Here is a 15,571-nt window from a genome sequence, read left to right as displayed (position 1 = left end):
TTTAGAATAGTCCCATGAGGTGAGTTCAGAGATCCAGATCCAGGTGATCTGGCTCTGGAGTCTAAACAAGCCAGGTGCAGTGGCTTACACCTATAATCCCAGCACCTTGGGAGGCCACAGGTGGGAAGATCACTTGAGGGTGGGAAGAGCACTTGAGCTCAGGAGTTCGAGACCAGCCTGGGCAACATGGCGAAACTCCGTCTGTACAAAAAAATCAGCTCAGCATGGTGGCCCGAGCCTGTAGTCCCAGCTACTCTGGAGGCTGAGGTGGGAGGATCGCTTGAGACCAGGAGTTGGAGGCTGCAGTGAGCTATGGGTGACAGAGTGAGACCTTGTCTCTAAAAAAACTAAAAAATAAGAATTAAATATACTTAAAATAGAGTCTAAATGAGCGAATGATCTAGAATTCTCTTGGTTCCCCTAAAGCAGGTGTCAGCTTTGGGGGATGTTGTTCCAAATTAGTGCCTCACCCTCACGGGACAGGGAAACCTGTGGGAGCTGGGAGGGCAGGTGGAGGCCGGGCAGGTGGAGATGGTGACTCGAAGAGGAGGGGACGATAGGAGGAGGTTGAAGGGTCACCGAGTGCTGGGAGTGACGCTGGAGGTATTGGCCCGGCGATGCTGGGGTGGTCGGGTCGGAGGCCCAGCAGAGGCTGGGGAGGGGCGTGGAGGAGGCGTGTCCAAGGCCGGCTGGCCCCGCCCTGCCCCGCCCCGCCGCTTGGCCTCTGGCCCGCTGCAGCGCGGGCTTTCGCTTTCAGTCGCCGCCGGCTGGCGAGCACAGCGGAGCCTGGGGAGAAGGCGCTGCGCTGCGAGGGCGCGAGGGCGCGAGGGCAGGGGGCAACCGGATCCCGCCCGCACCCATGGCGCCCGCCGCTGTCTGGGCCGCGCTGGCCGTTGGACTGGAGCTCTGGGCCGCGGGGCACGCTTTGCCCGCCCAGGTGGGTGACTCGCGCGGCCCACGGGGGACAGCCGCCACGCATGCCCACCCGACTGGTGCGCAGCCTTCGGGTGCCCGGGCCGCGCTCTCCTGGGGCGCTGTCACGGGCTGGGAGGCTGGAAGTCCGAGTCGCCGCCCCCCATCCGCGTCAGACACGCGCCGCACACCTCTAGGGACCCGCCGGGGACCCCGGGCCCGTACACGTGCGCTCGGGGCGCAACTCCGGCCCCCGAAACCCCTCTTACCCGCGTCGTGACAGGAGCGCACCCTGGTTCCTCCGCGAGCGCAGGCCAGGGCGTTTGGGGCTGAGCAGCGAGCCCTGGGCAGACCCCCGCTAGACCCGGGACCCCTTTTCCCTCACCCCGGTGACTGCCGCGACAGCCCTTCCCTCCCACGCGGTGGAGAAGGGGCTGTGCTGGGGCGCTGCCCCACTGCCCACGCCAGGCACCCTCTTCAGAAGACTTCCTCTTCCTCTGGGCGACGGTTTTCCGATTTCTTAGAAATACCAGGGTCCTGTGTCTGAAGAGCAGGGCCAGGTGTGTGTCAGGCCCACTGAGGGCACAACTGGAGGGCGAGCTGCCTGTCTGCTTCCTCCCGAGGCGTCTGGGGGCTACTGCAGAGTCTGCTTTCTGTGGCCTCTGGGGGCAGGGGAAGCGCGGGAGGTCGGGGTTGGTAATCGAGCAAGGCAAATGAAGTCTCCAGGGGCCGCAGGAAAATGGAAACAGCAGAAACCCCAGGGCTCCTATGAACATCACTCCCACAATAGCAACGGGCGTACAAGGGACTGTGTACCCTTTGCCTTTTTTTGACTGTCTCCTGGTTTGGTAACATAGGATTATCCCATTTTTTTGACTGTCTCCGTGGTTTGGTAAGATAAGATAACCCATTTTTTACAGAAGAAAACTGAGGCTCAGAGAACCTGTATTTCATGGAAGGGCCTGGGGGAACTCTTCCTCCAAAGGGGGTCTCTCCTGCCCTTGGCCCCTGTGCCCTGAGACTGCAGGGAAGGTGGGCGTTCATCCTTCCTCAGAGCCGCCCCTGATGGACACGTGGCCCATCTGCCCCCATCTGACATCTTGACCGAGGAGGAAGGTAGGAGGTGGCACTGGCTTCTGTGGGGACATAAGGTGACTCGTTGATCTGAGGCCAAAGAGTCCAGTTCTTGTGGGTGGAGATGGGGGCTGCCAGACTAGAATTGACTCACCCACAGTGGGTGTCAGGAGTGGGTCCTGGAGAACTGCCCCAGAGTAAGTCCTGGGTGGCCTTTGGGTCCGGAGAGTCCCCACTCTAGGGCCGAGTGTGAATGGGGATGACTGTGGTCCCCAGCTTGACTTTGGGATCATGCCATAGACTCTGGCCTCAGAGGGGGTCTTCCTGCCACTGAGCTTGGGCCTGCCTGGGTGAACTCTGGGGTCATGCAAGCCCCTGGATGGGAGAGGGCTGGCAGGCACAGGGCTCTTCAGGACACCAGGCTGCAGTCCTGGAGTAGCTGGAGCGGGTTCCCTCCCACTTCCTTCCCCTCCTGACCAGCTCCTGTAGCAGCTCAGATTCCCTCCTCCCTCATCCCTGCTCCCCACCACCCCACCCGGACTATTGCCACAGCCTTGTAGCTGGTCTCCAGGCCCTGCCCCCTCTCCCGCTGATCCGTGGCAGAGAGACCCTTCTCAAGCGTGAGGCACCTCTCCGTTTGCCTGGGGAGCCTCCTGTAGCTCCCAATGGTCGGGGCAGAAACTCCCCTGGAGATCCCAGGCCAGAGTAAGGTACCTGAGCTCTTCTTCCACCCCCAGCCTCTGTAGAACTGACGATGGTCATCGTGTGTGTCATTGTGCCAAAAGCAGTGTCTGTGCCGTCCGCTCTCCAAGGGACACTCCTTACCCCTATCCTTCAAGGCCTTCTGCAAATGCCATTCTCTCCGGGAAAGCCTTTCCTGCTTCTCAGTTGGATTTGATCTTCTCTTCGAACTCCCAGGCCCTTCTGTTCCGTTTGAGGACAGATTGCATTCTGCTTTTTAATCTAGCGTTTTACCCCCTAAGTGGATGGAAGGTGTCTTGAGGGCTGGAACTATGGGTTCCTCCTCCTTTGCATTAGTAGCATCACCATAGCTCCTGATTTCTGAACACGCACGAAGTACCAGGCACTGGGCTAGGTATTTTGTCACAAAATTTCACTGAAACCTCCCTTACAGCAACTCCCAAGAGGTGGGTGGTGCTGTTTGTTTTTAGAGATGTGGAAACTGAGGCGTTTCCCAGGATCACAGAGCTGGGGGCTGGGGAGCTGGGGGTAGGATTTGAATGCAGGTCTGCCTGATTCCAAAGCTCCTTTCACAGCACCCTCCCAGTGCCCGTATCTGCACCCCTGCTCCCAGCCAGGCCCTCATACACAGTGGGTTCTCAGGATGGAAGTCAACTGAGCTGCAGAAGGAGCTCCAGGAGACCTGAGCTAGCCGTGGATGCAGCTGACTCACTGCCGCAGGGCTTTTGCCCCGTTTAAAAGTCTTATCTGCCAGCTGGTATGGAAAAGATCATTCATTCACTTAGTCATTTATTCATTTGACAAAGAGATCGCAGTAAAGCTGGCAGTAGGTGAGTGCTTGGTGCCTCTGATGGGGACGAGCAGGGCCTGGGCTGTCTGGGGAGAAGGATAAGGGGTCTCTGCCTGATGGGCCTGGCCCACCTCCCCCCTGGAAGTCTTGGTGCTGAGGTGCTGCTGTTTGCCTCCTCATCACCCAGGGCCTGGGGCCAGTTCAGGTTAGGGGAGAGGTTGGGAGCTCCCAGGCTGGACCTCGGAGAGGAGTTGGGTGATCTGGGGTACCTGCTGGCCCTGGGGGCTCTTCCCTCCTTCCACCACGTCTCTGTCTATTTGTCCTCTGTCTGAAATCCCAGTGGGGAGCCTGTGTGTTGACTGAGGGTATAGTCTGTTGGTCAGGCACCTCTTTAGAGGCCAGTGGGTAGGTGGTCAGGCACCCTGAGGTGGGGCCATTTATTTATTCATTCCTCAAAAATTCATGGACACACCTACTCCAAGCCCAGCCCAGTGCCTGGCTCTGGGGACCTCAAGATCCAGCTCCAACCCTCTAGGAGCTGCACTACCAACAGGTCACAGACCTCACAGGCCTGGGCTCTGTCCCAACTGCCCTTATGACCTTGGCTGAGCTAGTAAGCCTATGTTCTCATCTGTGGATGTGGAAAGTGTTCCCTGCCTGGCCCTTGTCACAGAGCCATGGGTGTGAAAGGCTGAGAGCCTGCCAGTCATTCTTATGTCAGAGGTGACCCTGTCATCCTGGCGCCTGGCACAGTGGCTCCCCGTAGCACTGTCCCTCCCCAGGGCTGGGTGATGCTTTATGGCCCTTACTATGCAATGTTGCCTGGAGGAGTAGCCGGGACAGTTGTGCATGGGAAGGGGAAGAGTTTTGCCAGAGCCATGGCGTGTATGTTACACCCGACTCTACACCAACCTGCTTTTTTTTTGAGATGGAGTCTTGCTCTGTTGCTCAGGCTGGATTGCAGTGGCGACATCTCAGCTCACTGCAGCTTCCATCTGCTTCTTGAGTTCAAGTGATTCTCCTGCCTCAGCCTCCAGAGTAGCTGGAACTACAGGAGTGCACCACCATGCCCAACTAATTTATTTGTATTTTTTGTATTTTTAGTAGAGTCGAGGTGTCACCATGTTGCCCAGGATGGTCTTGAACCCCTGACCTCAAGTGATCCTCCCACCTCAGCCTCCCGAAGTGCTGGGATTACAAGCACGTGCCACTGTGCCTGGCCCATTCTCACTTCTTCTTCTTCTTTTTATTTATTTATTTTATTGAGACAGAGTCTTACTCCGTCGCCCAGACTGGAGTGCAGTGGCACAGTCTCTGCTCACTGCAACCTCCACCTCCTGGGTTCAAGTAATTTTCCCACCTCACCCATGTTCACACCCATGGCTCTGTGACAAGGGCCAGCCAGGGAACACCACATCCACAGATGAGAACGTAGGCTTACTAGCTCAGCCAAGGTCATAAGGGCATCCCAGCCTCCCAAGTAGCTGGGATTATAGGTGTGTGCAACCACACCTGGCTAATTTTTTTTTTTTTTTTAAAGTAGAGACAGGGTTTTGTCATGTTGGCCAGGCTGGTCTCGAACTCCTGAACTCAAGTGATCCACCTGCCTTGGCCTCCCAAAGTGCTGGGATTACAGGCGTGAGCCACCGTGCCTGGCCCCATTCTCGCTTTTGAGCCATGCTTTTCTGTCCTCAGATGTGCTGCGCACACACCTGCCCCAGGGCCTTTGCACTCGCTTCCCCACCTCACCTCCAATACTACTCCTGCTGATGTCCCTTGGTCTCCTTCCCTCACTTCCTTCTGCTGAAGTAGACAATCCTGCCTGTAAATGCTCCCTGCCAGGTGCTCTCTCTCCCCGACCTGCTTTGTGTTCCTGTATAATGCTCTTGACCTATTCTATTTCTTTCACTTTTATTATGTCCTCCCACAAGATTGTAAGTACCGTGAGGGCAGGGACTCATTCACCACTGTAGACTCTAGCCTAGAATAGGGTTTTTCAATCTCAGCGTCCTCGACATTTAATTCTTTGTTGCGGGGCTGTCCTGTGAGCTGTAGGATATTTAGCAGCATCCCTGGCCTCTACTTACCGGATGGCAGTAGCGCCACCCTCCCTTGTGACAAAAATGTCTCCAGATATTGCTAAGTGTCCTTTGGGGTTGGGGGATTGCCCCTGATTGAGAACTACTGGCCTAGGACAGTGTCTGGCACATAGTAAGTGTTCAAAAAACATTCATCTGACTTTGACCTTGATAATGGCCCTGTTTTACAGATGAGGAGACAGGGGGTTTGAAAAGTCAGTGGTGGCAGGGTGGGGTTCTGTTTGCCTCCATCTCTTGGGATATTTTTCTGGGCTCCCCATCCCATTGAATGGGGTCTGCTGAGGTTAAGGGTCCTCTCCCCAAATTGCTCACCCCCTCGACATCCCTAGTGTAGTGAGGGATGGGGCCACTTACCGACGGTGACTCAGGACCCCAGAATGCGTGTGATTTACCCAGAAGTGGGCAAGGAGGGAAGCTGAGGTTTGAGGTGCCATGGGATGAACAGGAACAAAGGAGAGGTGCTGTGGCTCCCAGTTCTGGACCCTCGTCTGGGCACAGGGAAGCAGCACTGATGACTCTGGGAAAAAGCCCAGGCCTCTGAATCAGATAAACCTCGAGTCATTGCTCTGCTGTTTTACTGGCTGTGTGACCTTGACAAGTCTTTCTATCCCTCGGAGCCTCTGTGTTCTTATCTGTAAAATGGGAGTAATCCTAGCCTCACGGACTGACTGTCAGGATTAAAAGTGCTTTCTAATCCTGGCATTGGCAGCTATTTGAGCCATTGGTGGCTTTGCAGGTCTGACCTGACTCTCTGGGCCGTGGGGTGGTGCTTAGGCCTAGGCGGGGACCCCTGTGGAGTCAGACTCTCTGCTCTCAGCCCCAGGGCCCGGAAGCTTGGTTGGCAGCCCTGCAGTTGCCCAGAGTTCCTGTCTAAGTGGCTTTGCTGCCCATCACCTCAGAGAGCAACTTCTTTCCTCCCTGCCTTTTCCTGTCTGTGCTTCTGCCCCAGTGCCCCCTGACGGGGCCTCTCATACCCACTGCTTGGCAGCCTGGTCTTAGGACACCATATTGTGGCAAAGGCGGCGGGGTCAGGATCTCACCTCCCCTCCCTTCACCACCCCTTTTAGTGAGTAACAGGGGCTGTGTGTTTTGGGGGTGAGTGAGGGGTACCTTTGGTGAGGCACAGAGACAGTGCCCAAGGCTTCAGCTTGCAAGATGGGCACGGGAAGATTCCAGGCGCTCTCCCAAACCTCCTTCATCTCCAGCCTCTGTGCTGCTGAAAGTTCTGGTTACTTGTGACCCTGAGAAGGGGATGCCCTGTGGGGGCTCTTCTGAGGTCATGCTGTCCATTTTCTGCCTCCAAGTGACTTCTAAGGCAGCATGGCTCCGAGGAAGGAGCGCTGACCCGGGTGTTGGGAGATCACAGTTCCCATCTGAGCACTGTCACTGGCTCGCTGTGCTACCTTGCTTGGGTTACTTAACCTCTCTGGGGCTAAGCATCCCTACCTGTGAAACCTAACAGCCCTGGTTCCAATGCTTTCGTAGAATATTGGGGAAGTGTCAGCTTTGAGTATACTTGACAAAGGCCACAGGTTGGGGGTGGGGTATCTAAAAGTCCCCAGGAGGGAGAGCCCAGGACTCCCCACTGTCAATATCTTGGTTCCCCAGATTCTCTTCTGCTTGCTGACCTCAATCTCACTTGCTTTGGGTGGAATGATTTCCTGACTCAGGCCCCAGGGCCATCGAGAATTTACGGCTGCCTGTCAGCCTTCATGAAGGACGTGGTGGAGCTCCTTAGGCAGAGCTGGGGTTTGCCTCTCTGCCCCTTGGTACCTAGGTGGCACCTTTTCAAGTTCAAGAGCTAGATCCTTTCCCCTTCCCCACACTATGGGAAAGTCCTCGCTGGAGGCAGGCACTGCAGAGCCTGCTGTCTGGGAACCCGCAGGTTCAAGGAAGCCTTGAGCAGGGAGGGCGTTTTCCTCGAAGAAGCCCTTTGTCACCGGTAATGGGTGCAGGCTGCTCTGCCCTGGTTCTGAGTCCTGCCCCCTTCCCTTAGGGCTTTGGGCCTTGATCACCTCTGCTGAGCCTCTGACCGCGGGGCTGGGGCTCTGACGCTCAGGGCCCACCTCCCTGGGACCCACAGTCTTTTTCCACTGTGGCGTGTAGTGATGTCACAGGTGGCAGTGATGTCACTGTGGTTTGAGGTACTTGGCTGTGAGCCCTGGAGGAGGAAGTGTCTGTTTGCTGATGGGGGGTTGGAAGAGATAATTTACTTCTGCTCCAAGCCTGAGCCCCAAGTGTACAGGGGGAGTGCAGGGGGAGGGCTGTTGGCGGTGCATCCCAGGGCTCCGGCTCTGCCCTTGCATCTAGCCTCTTTCCTGTGGACTGTGACAAGCCACCCTGCATCTGAGACTCCATTTCTTCTTCTTTTTTTGAGATGGAGTCTCGCTCTGTCGCCCAGGCTGGAGTGCAGTGGTGCGAGTAGCTGGGACTACAGGCACCCACCGCCATGCCTGGCTAATTTTTTTGTATTTTTAGTAGAGACAGGGTTTCACCGTGTTAGCCAGGATGGTCTTGATCTCCTGACCTCGTGATCCGCCTGTCTCGGCCTCTCAGAGTGCTGGGATTACAGGCGTGAGCCACCGCGCCCGACCTTTTTTTGTTTTTTAGATGGAGTCTGGCTCTGTTGCCCAGGCTGGAGTGCAATGGCATGATCTCGGCTCGCTGCAGCCTTTGCCTCTCAGGTTCAAGCTATTCTCCAGCCTCAACCTCCCGAGTAACTGGGATTATAGGCGTGCGTCACCACACCCGGTTAGTTTTTGTATTTTCAGTAGAGATGGGGTTTCACCATGTTGGCCAGGCTGGTCACGAACTCCTGACCTCAAGTGATCTGCCCGCCTTGGCCTCCCAAAGTGCTGGAATTACAGGCATGAGCCACTGCGCCCAGCCTCTATTTCTTCTTTGCAGGGGGAGGAGGGGTTGGAATTATCACCCTGGAGGTTCATGGTTGCTAGATTATTGATTGTGTTGCTGGATTCAGGAGACCTGTTAGCTAGTTCACAGCAAGCGTTGGGTGTTTGGAGAGGGCTGCAGAGCCCCTTCTCAGGACCCAGGAGGGCCAGCTGCCCTCCCTCTCCCCTCTTTGGACACTAGTGGGCATGTTCTGTTGGGAAAACAGACAGTGTAACCTGACTTCGAGGGCCGCAGGGTGAATCTCTTTCAGGCGTACTGGCTCCTTGAGAGGCCTAGCGGATCTCTCCTCCGTGGGTCCCTTTTGGAGCTGGGGCTCGGGTTTGACCCAGCCACTCTGACTGAAGACAGTACAGAAATCCCCAGGGGGTTGGTTTGTTTTCCTTTGCTGTCCAGACAGTGGCCCACTGTCTGCTTCAGGCTGAGCATGGCCCTGCACTAGTGAGACTGATGTGGCCACAGGTTCAGAGAATCAGTGTGCCTGAGTGGGAGAGCAGAGCGGGAGGGGATTTGGAGGCAGGCAGGCTGTGGACAGGGAGGAGGGAGGACATATTCTGAGCTGTCAGCGGGAGGCCTTCTTGAAGGTCTTTCAGGAGCAAGGCCAGAGGCCATGGGAATGGGTGGGGCCTGGGGCCGGGAGTCAGGGGTCTGAGGCCTCATCTTGGCCCAGCCTCTGCTTCCGGGAGAACTTGGCCAGTTCCCTTCTCCTTTCTGAACCTCGGCAGCCTCAACTGTCACTTGAGATTAGCAAGGACCTCCCTGGCCCCAGCTGGAGTAAGTGGCTTTGGGCAGGGGGTGGAGTGCAGATTGCACCAGCACGTCACCCAGCTCAGAAGGCCCAGGTGTGGTCCAGCTGTGGCCCAGCTGTGGACTTGATTGTGAACCCCTGGGGAAGGGCTCTGGCCCTTTGCCTTAGTTAGCAGGACACCCACCAGTGCCCTGGGTGCCCCTGCTGGCCCCTCCTCCCGCTGACCCCAGCCCCAGTTTCTGGCTGCAGCTCACAGAGGCCCCAGGCTTCTGTGGCCCCATCGCCAGCAGCTCCTGCTGTCATTTCCTGAGCCTTGCAAGCCTCTAATCCTGCTCCTTCCTGTCCTGCCCCCTAGCTCCCTCAAGCCCCGCTCCTGCATCCCATTCTCCCTAGATATCACCCCTCCACCCCTTGGCTCAGCGTCCTTCCTGTTGTGACTTGGTTCTTTGGTCATTGCCCTGGTCTTTTCTTGTCCCCTTCCTGATTCTGCCCTTCTCCAGGCCCACACAGGGGGCCTTCTAACCGCTGAGCCCTGAAAGGTAGGCGGGTTTAGGATGAGTGGCTACAGGGAAAAGAATGGTGTGGGGAGGGAGGTATGGAGGAAAGAATATTAGGGGACAGACTGGGCGAGGTGGCTCACGCTTGTAATCCCAGCACTTTGGGAGGCCACTTGAGGTCAGGAGTTCGAGACCACCCTGGCCAACATGGTGAAACCCTGTCTCTACTTAAAAAAAAAAAAAAAAAAAAAAAAAATTAGCCAGGCATGGTGGTGTGTACCTGTAGTCCCAGCTACTTGGGAGGCTGAGGTATAAGAATCACTTGAACCCCAGAGGCGGAGGTTGCAGTGAGCCGAGATTGCACCACTGCACTCGTCTGGGTGACAGAACGAGACCCTGTCTCAAACAAAACAAAACAAAAACCGAATATTAGAGGACAATGTTAGACTGTCCCAGCTGTCCTAGCTGGAGCCAAAGGTTTGTTGGGGACAGTGACAGCAGCACATGAAGCTGTAAGTTTAGGGCCAGTTTATGGAGGTAGTAATAGCAATTACATTGAGAAAACTGTAGCAACTATAATTTGGGAGGAATTTTCTAAACACTTTTACATGTGTTATTGAATCTTCCCATCAGCCCCAGGAGGTATGTGCATTTATCAGTCCCATTCTACAGATGAAAAGACTGAGGTCTACGAACTCCTTTATTTGAAAACAAATCAAAACACCTTCAAGGCTGCCTGCTAAGAGGGGAAGGAGTATGGATTCAAGCCAGCATCCTTATTCCAGTGTCCATGCTCTCAGCCACCACACACACTCCTCCTATCAGGAGTTGAGGCACTGGGGAGCCATTATAGTTTTTGAGCAAGAGAGTGACAGGGCAGAGATCACTGTGGCCTCAATGTGAAGCACAGATGAGATGGAGAGACTGGAGGCAGGGAGGCCCATGAGGAGGCCGTCACCATGGTTTAGGTGACAGCTCTGGGTTGGTGAAGAAGCAGAGAACAGGAAGGAAGGGGCGATAGACTTCAGGGAGGAGGAAGCCTTTAGACTGGGCCACGGATGTAGGGTGGGGACATAGGAGGTGAGGAGCATGCTCTCTCCACCCGCTTTTTGCAACATGAGGCCCCTCTGGCCTTAGCTCTGCCTGGCCTGAGCCTGAGCCCAATGGACCAATTCTGTTTTTTTTTTTTGTTTTTTTTGTTTTTTTTTTTTAAGTTGGAGTCTTGCTCTTGTTGCCTAGGTTGGAGTGCAGTGGCGTGATCTCGGCTTCGGCTCACTGCAGCCTCTGCCTCCTGAGTTCAAGCGATTCTCCCACCTCAGCCTCCCAAGTAGCTGGGACTACAGGCGTGCGCCACCACACCTGGCTAATTTTTTGTATTTTTTTTTTAGTAGAGATGGTGTTTTGCCATGTTGGCCCTGCTGGTCTTGAACTCCTGACCTCAAGTGATCCACCCGCCTCGGACTCCCAAAGTGCTGGGATTACAGGCGTGAGCCACCGTGCCTGGCCCCAGTGGACTGATTCTGGTCAGTGTCAGCCCCATTTGTCCCTGGAGCTTTTGCAGTCAGTCACAGGGCCAGCCCGGTCCTAGCCACTGCTGGCTGGTTACCCCGGCTGGGTTGGGCAGGAGACTGGGCAGGGCTGGTTGCTCATCTCAGGTGTGAAATGGGCTGCACCTCCACTGGTCTGGGGGTCAGGATTCCAGGGCCTGCCTGGCGCTGCTGCCCCTGTGCCCCCAGACCCCTCGAGCTCCTCCCTGACCTTTGGCTTCCTTGACTGTGAGGTGGAAACAAAAGGGCTGCTCTCTGTCACTTCCCTTAGGGGCAGGCAGTTGCTGGCAGGGCACAGAGCCCAGGGCTAAGAGCTGACATTTAGCTTGGCGCGGTGGCTCAGGCCTGTAATCCCAGCACTTTGGGAGGCTGAGGCAGGCGGATCACAAGGTCAGGAGTTTGAGACCAGCCTGGCCAACATGGTGAAACCCTGTCTCTACTAAAGATACAAAAATTAGCCGGGTGTGGTGGCGTGTCCCTGTAATCCCAGCTACTCAGGAGGCTGAGGCAGGAGAATCGCTTGAACCTGGGAGGCGGAGGTTGCAGTGAACCGAGATCGCACCATTGCACTCCAGCCTGGGTGACAGGGTGAGACTCTGTCTCAAAAGAAAAAAAAAAAAAAAAAAAGCTGACATTTAGCGGGTGCTTCTTAGGTGCGAGGCAAGAGACCGATGCATTAAATGCACAGAGTGCCCTTCCCTGTCACAGCCACCTGGGGGCAGGGGAACATTATCCCCATTTTACAGAAGACGCCTTTGAGGCACAAAGGTTAAACGACGTACTTAAGGTTTTGCAGCTCACTAGAGGCAGAGCCAAGACTCCACCCCAGGTGGCCAGGCTCCTGAGCGCTGTGCCTACATCACCCTCCAGTGAGGTGGTGGTGGAGGAGACCATGAGTCGCTGTCATCTGAACATGGGCGCGCTCAGTCTGCTGCTCTGAGGACGCCGCCCCCTCTCTTTGTACGTCCATTTCCTGCCCGGTTCTCATGCTAGCTCCAGCTCATTTCAACTAATTGAAAATTAAAACTTTGCTTGTGTTGAGCAATTCGGCATCTATGAGATGCCAGCTGTGGGCTGTGTGCTGGCTGTGTGTAGGGCGATGAGTAGCAGACACACGGGTGACACTGAGCTCTTTCCACTGCCAGGCACAGTGCCGAGCACGCCACGCATACTGACTTCATGAATCATAAAGCCCTGTGAAGGGGGCACTGTTTCTGTCGCCATTTTATAGATGACAAAGTGGAGGTGGGGGAATGGCAGAACTGGATCAAAGCCCACGTGTCTGGCTCAGCGCCCATACAAGGTTGTCAAGGTTGGGGGGAGGCACGAGGGAACCAATAATTAGCCAAAAACTGGTCGGATGTGGGCAGTATAGGGATGCACCCAGGTTGTCACAGGAGCCCCTAGGAGGGACCTCTGACCCCCCGATATGATGGCAGAGGGAACTCTTGAAAGAAGCTGAGAAGTCAGCCCTGCCAGGTGGGGGGTGGCGGGTGAGGACGTTTGGGCAGAGGCAGCAGCAGTACAGGTGTGGAGAAGAGGGCGGAGGAGCCAGGCGCCGCTTTGTGTTGTGATGGCAACAGGCGAGTGATGAATACAGGTGGGAGATGCTGGCAGGGGTTAAGGAGGTTGTGCAGGTGGTGGCAGCTGCTGGAAGCTTTTAAGGAGAGCCAGGCTTGATTGTAGGAAGGGGGCTTAGGTCCATCTGAAAGGGAAAGAAGGCTGGGAACCAAGACCAAGGAGCCTGTAGCTGGCACGCGATGCTGAGGGTGGTGAGGAGGAGGGGTTGTGGGAGATGGAGCAGGCGACATCAGCAGGCCCCTTGGAGGGTGACAGTGGGAGAGGCTGGGACGTCTCTCACTAGACTCAGTGCTCCTTGCAGGCAGGGACCATGCCCAGCGTCTTTGTACCCTGGCATTTAGCACAAAACCTGGCTCCAAGAACCGGATACCAGCCCAGTCTTCCTGTCTGCCCCCAGCTCATTTCTAAAGCAACATCACAGGCAGCGAGTCAGGAGTGGGATGTGTCACCCCCGGGCTGCCTGCCTGTGATGTGGTCGGTCCTTCCTAACGCGGGCGCCATTCCTCTCCGTGACGGCAGACGGGCCTCCGCTGTCACCGGCCCTGGCGTCGCTGTGACGACCTGGCCTGATGTAGCTGCACCCTGCAGTCCATGGGGCTCCTGTGAACCCCCAAGGTTGAGACCCAAATGCCTTTGCTGCCTCCCACCACGCCCTAGGGGCCCCGCGACCCATCATGCAAATGATGTGGTTTCCGCATTGCTTGAAGAGGGTTTCCGCTGTGTGGGGGTCCCTGGGTCCTTGGGCAGATACCTCTGCCCCTCCCCACAGCTTTGGCACCTGCCCTAAGACCCTGGAGACCCTTTTGCTGGAGAGTCACTGAACCACCCTCCCCTGCTCACAGTGTGTTCATAGAAGAGTCACTCCCCTCTGTGGGCTCCTTGTCTGTAAAATGAGGGAGTGGGACAAGATCACAGGGTACAACACTGTCAGAGGGCACAGAGGCTGATGTCGCTGCCATCAGCTCCTGGGGTGCTGCCCACTGGCTGCATGACCTTGGACAATTTGCACGAAATCTCCCAAGCCTCAATTTCTGCGTCTGTAAAATGGGGTCATCCTGACCTCATTGCGTTAGTGCTAGGATAAAATGAAGAGAAGGCATATGAACGTGCCTAGTACTGTGCCTGCACACAGTAGGTACTTTTCCTGGTACTTTCCTGAACAGTCTCTGTTCTTCCAGCTCTGTGTAAAGGGTTGGTCTCGACCCCTAAAGCCTGAAGCTTCTCCTTGTGGCCACCTCCCCACCGTATCATCTTCCGTTCTAAGCGGGTGGATCCCTGCCCGGGCGGGCTCCCTGGGGAAGGCTGGGAGCATGACCTCTTCCCAAGGGTACTGGCATCTAAAAGGGATCTCCGGAACATTGAAAAGCCATGAAGGCCGGGCACAGTGGCTCACGCCTGTAATCCTGGCCCTTTGGGAGGCCGAGGGAGGAGGATCGCTTAAGGCCAGGAGTTCAAGACCAGTCTGGACAACACAGCAAGACCCGATCTTTTTCTGTAAATTAAAAAATAACAATAAACCCATGGAGACCCCCAAAGAAGGCTGTGCTAAAGGCGGCCGGAAGAGCAGAGGGCACCGCAGATGTGGTGCTTTCAGCGTTTTCCTTCTCCCCCAGGCCTCCCTTCTTTCCTTCCTCTCTTGCTGTCTATTTATAAATAGGAGAAGGGACTGAGGGCCCCCACCTCGGGTACTCGCAGGGCCTTGGCCTGGGAACAGGACAAGCAGCAAGTCAGTTGGCCCAGGGTTGCTCAATTCCCCAACAGCTGACGCAGACTCCAGAATCAGACCCGCCTGGCCACCTGGCCCTGCCCCTTACCAGCTAACGGCTCCACCAGAGTCCTAGTCTTGAGCGAATCTTATACCTGCAGCCCTGTCCACCAGCTGTGCTTCTTGAGTCCTCCAGGGTGAGGGGGACGGGGTGAGAAGAGAGGGGACAGCGTGCAGGGAGGGTGGAACCTGCGGCGTCCTGTCTTCCTGGAGCTCGGCCCTCAGTAGCTCTCAGAGCCTCACTTTCTTGCAGGATGTCACAGCCACATCGTCCTCTGGCCGGGCTGCTCACAGAACCCGGCCCCTGGGTTTTGGCCACTCACCCAGACTCATATCACCCTTCCAGTGTTCCTCTGAGCAAAGTCCCTTTGAGCCAGCCCAAGGTCCCTATCAAGGAGGACCACATCTGGCCTGTTGCACCCTTCTTCCTCTGCCCCACCGAGGCCTCGGTCGCACCATCACAGCAGCAGCCCTGCCATGGTCTCCTAATGTAAGGCTTCCTGAGGAACGGGCCTGGTGCCAGCCTGGGGGTGAACTCCCAGCCCCAGGAGTCACAGGTCAGCTTCCCCACACTTGCCCTTGAGGCAGGTTGGAGGCCCCCTCCTTTGCAAGGCCCACACAGGCCATCTAGCACCCTACTAAAGCCGGGCAGTTCGCTGCCCTGGGGTGTGTTCCTGCCTTGCCAGTTCTTGGCTAAAACCAAGGCAGGAAGAGCCCAGTTCTCATGTTCTGTAACATGGGTCTATGACCAGGGCCTTTGCATGCCCCCTGCGGCACCACCATGGAGCCCCTAGGAATCGGGGAGATCATGAACCCAAGTGAAGACCTCCCCGCCTTTGCTCCTCACAAGAACCCCTGGAGGAGACAGGGCAAGGAGTACGACTCCCATTTTACAGGTGACAGTGTGGAGGCTCAGAGAAAGTCCGTGACACTCCCAGATCCCCCG

General features: G+C 56.2%; 1 protein-coding gene across 2 annotated transcripts in view; it reads left to right on the top strand.

Annotated features, from left to right (window-relative positions):
- The first annotated feature begins 712 nt into the window (after positions 1 to 712).
- LOC105473177 (TNF receptor superfamily member 1B) overlaps positions 713 to 15,571 on the top strand; it is a 43,136-nt gene continuing 28,277 nt past the window's right edge. For both annotated transcript variants that reach the window (XM_011726835.2, XM_011726834.2), the window contains exon 1: positions 713 to 937. In XM_011726835.2, coding sequence (XP_011725137.1) covers positions 860 to 937 — 78 coding nt within the window. In that variant the 5' untranslated portion in view covers positions 713 to 859. The remainder of the gene's footprint in view (positions 938 to 15,571) is intronic.

This window comes from Macaca nemestrina, chromosome 1 (assembly GCF_043159975.1).
Source record: "Macaca nemestrina isolate mMacNem1 chromosome 1, mMacNem.hap1, whole genome shotgun sequence".
NCBI classification, from domain to species: domain Eukaryota; kingdom Metazoa; phylum Chordata; class Mammalia; order Primates; family Cercopithecidae; genus Macaca; species Macaca nemestrina.
The sequence above is the reverse complement of the archived record's forward strand: the minus strand, read 5'-3'. Positions and strand labels throughout refer to the sequence as shown.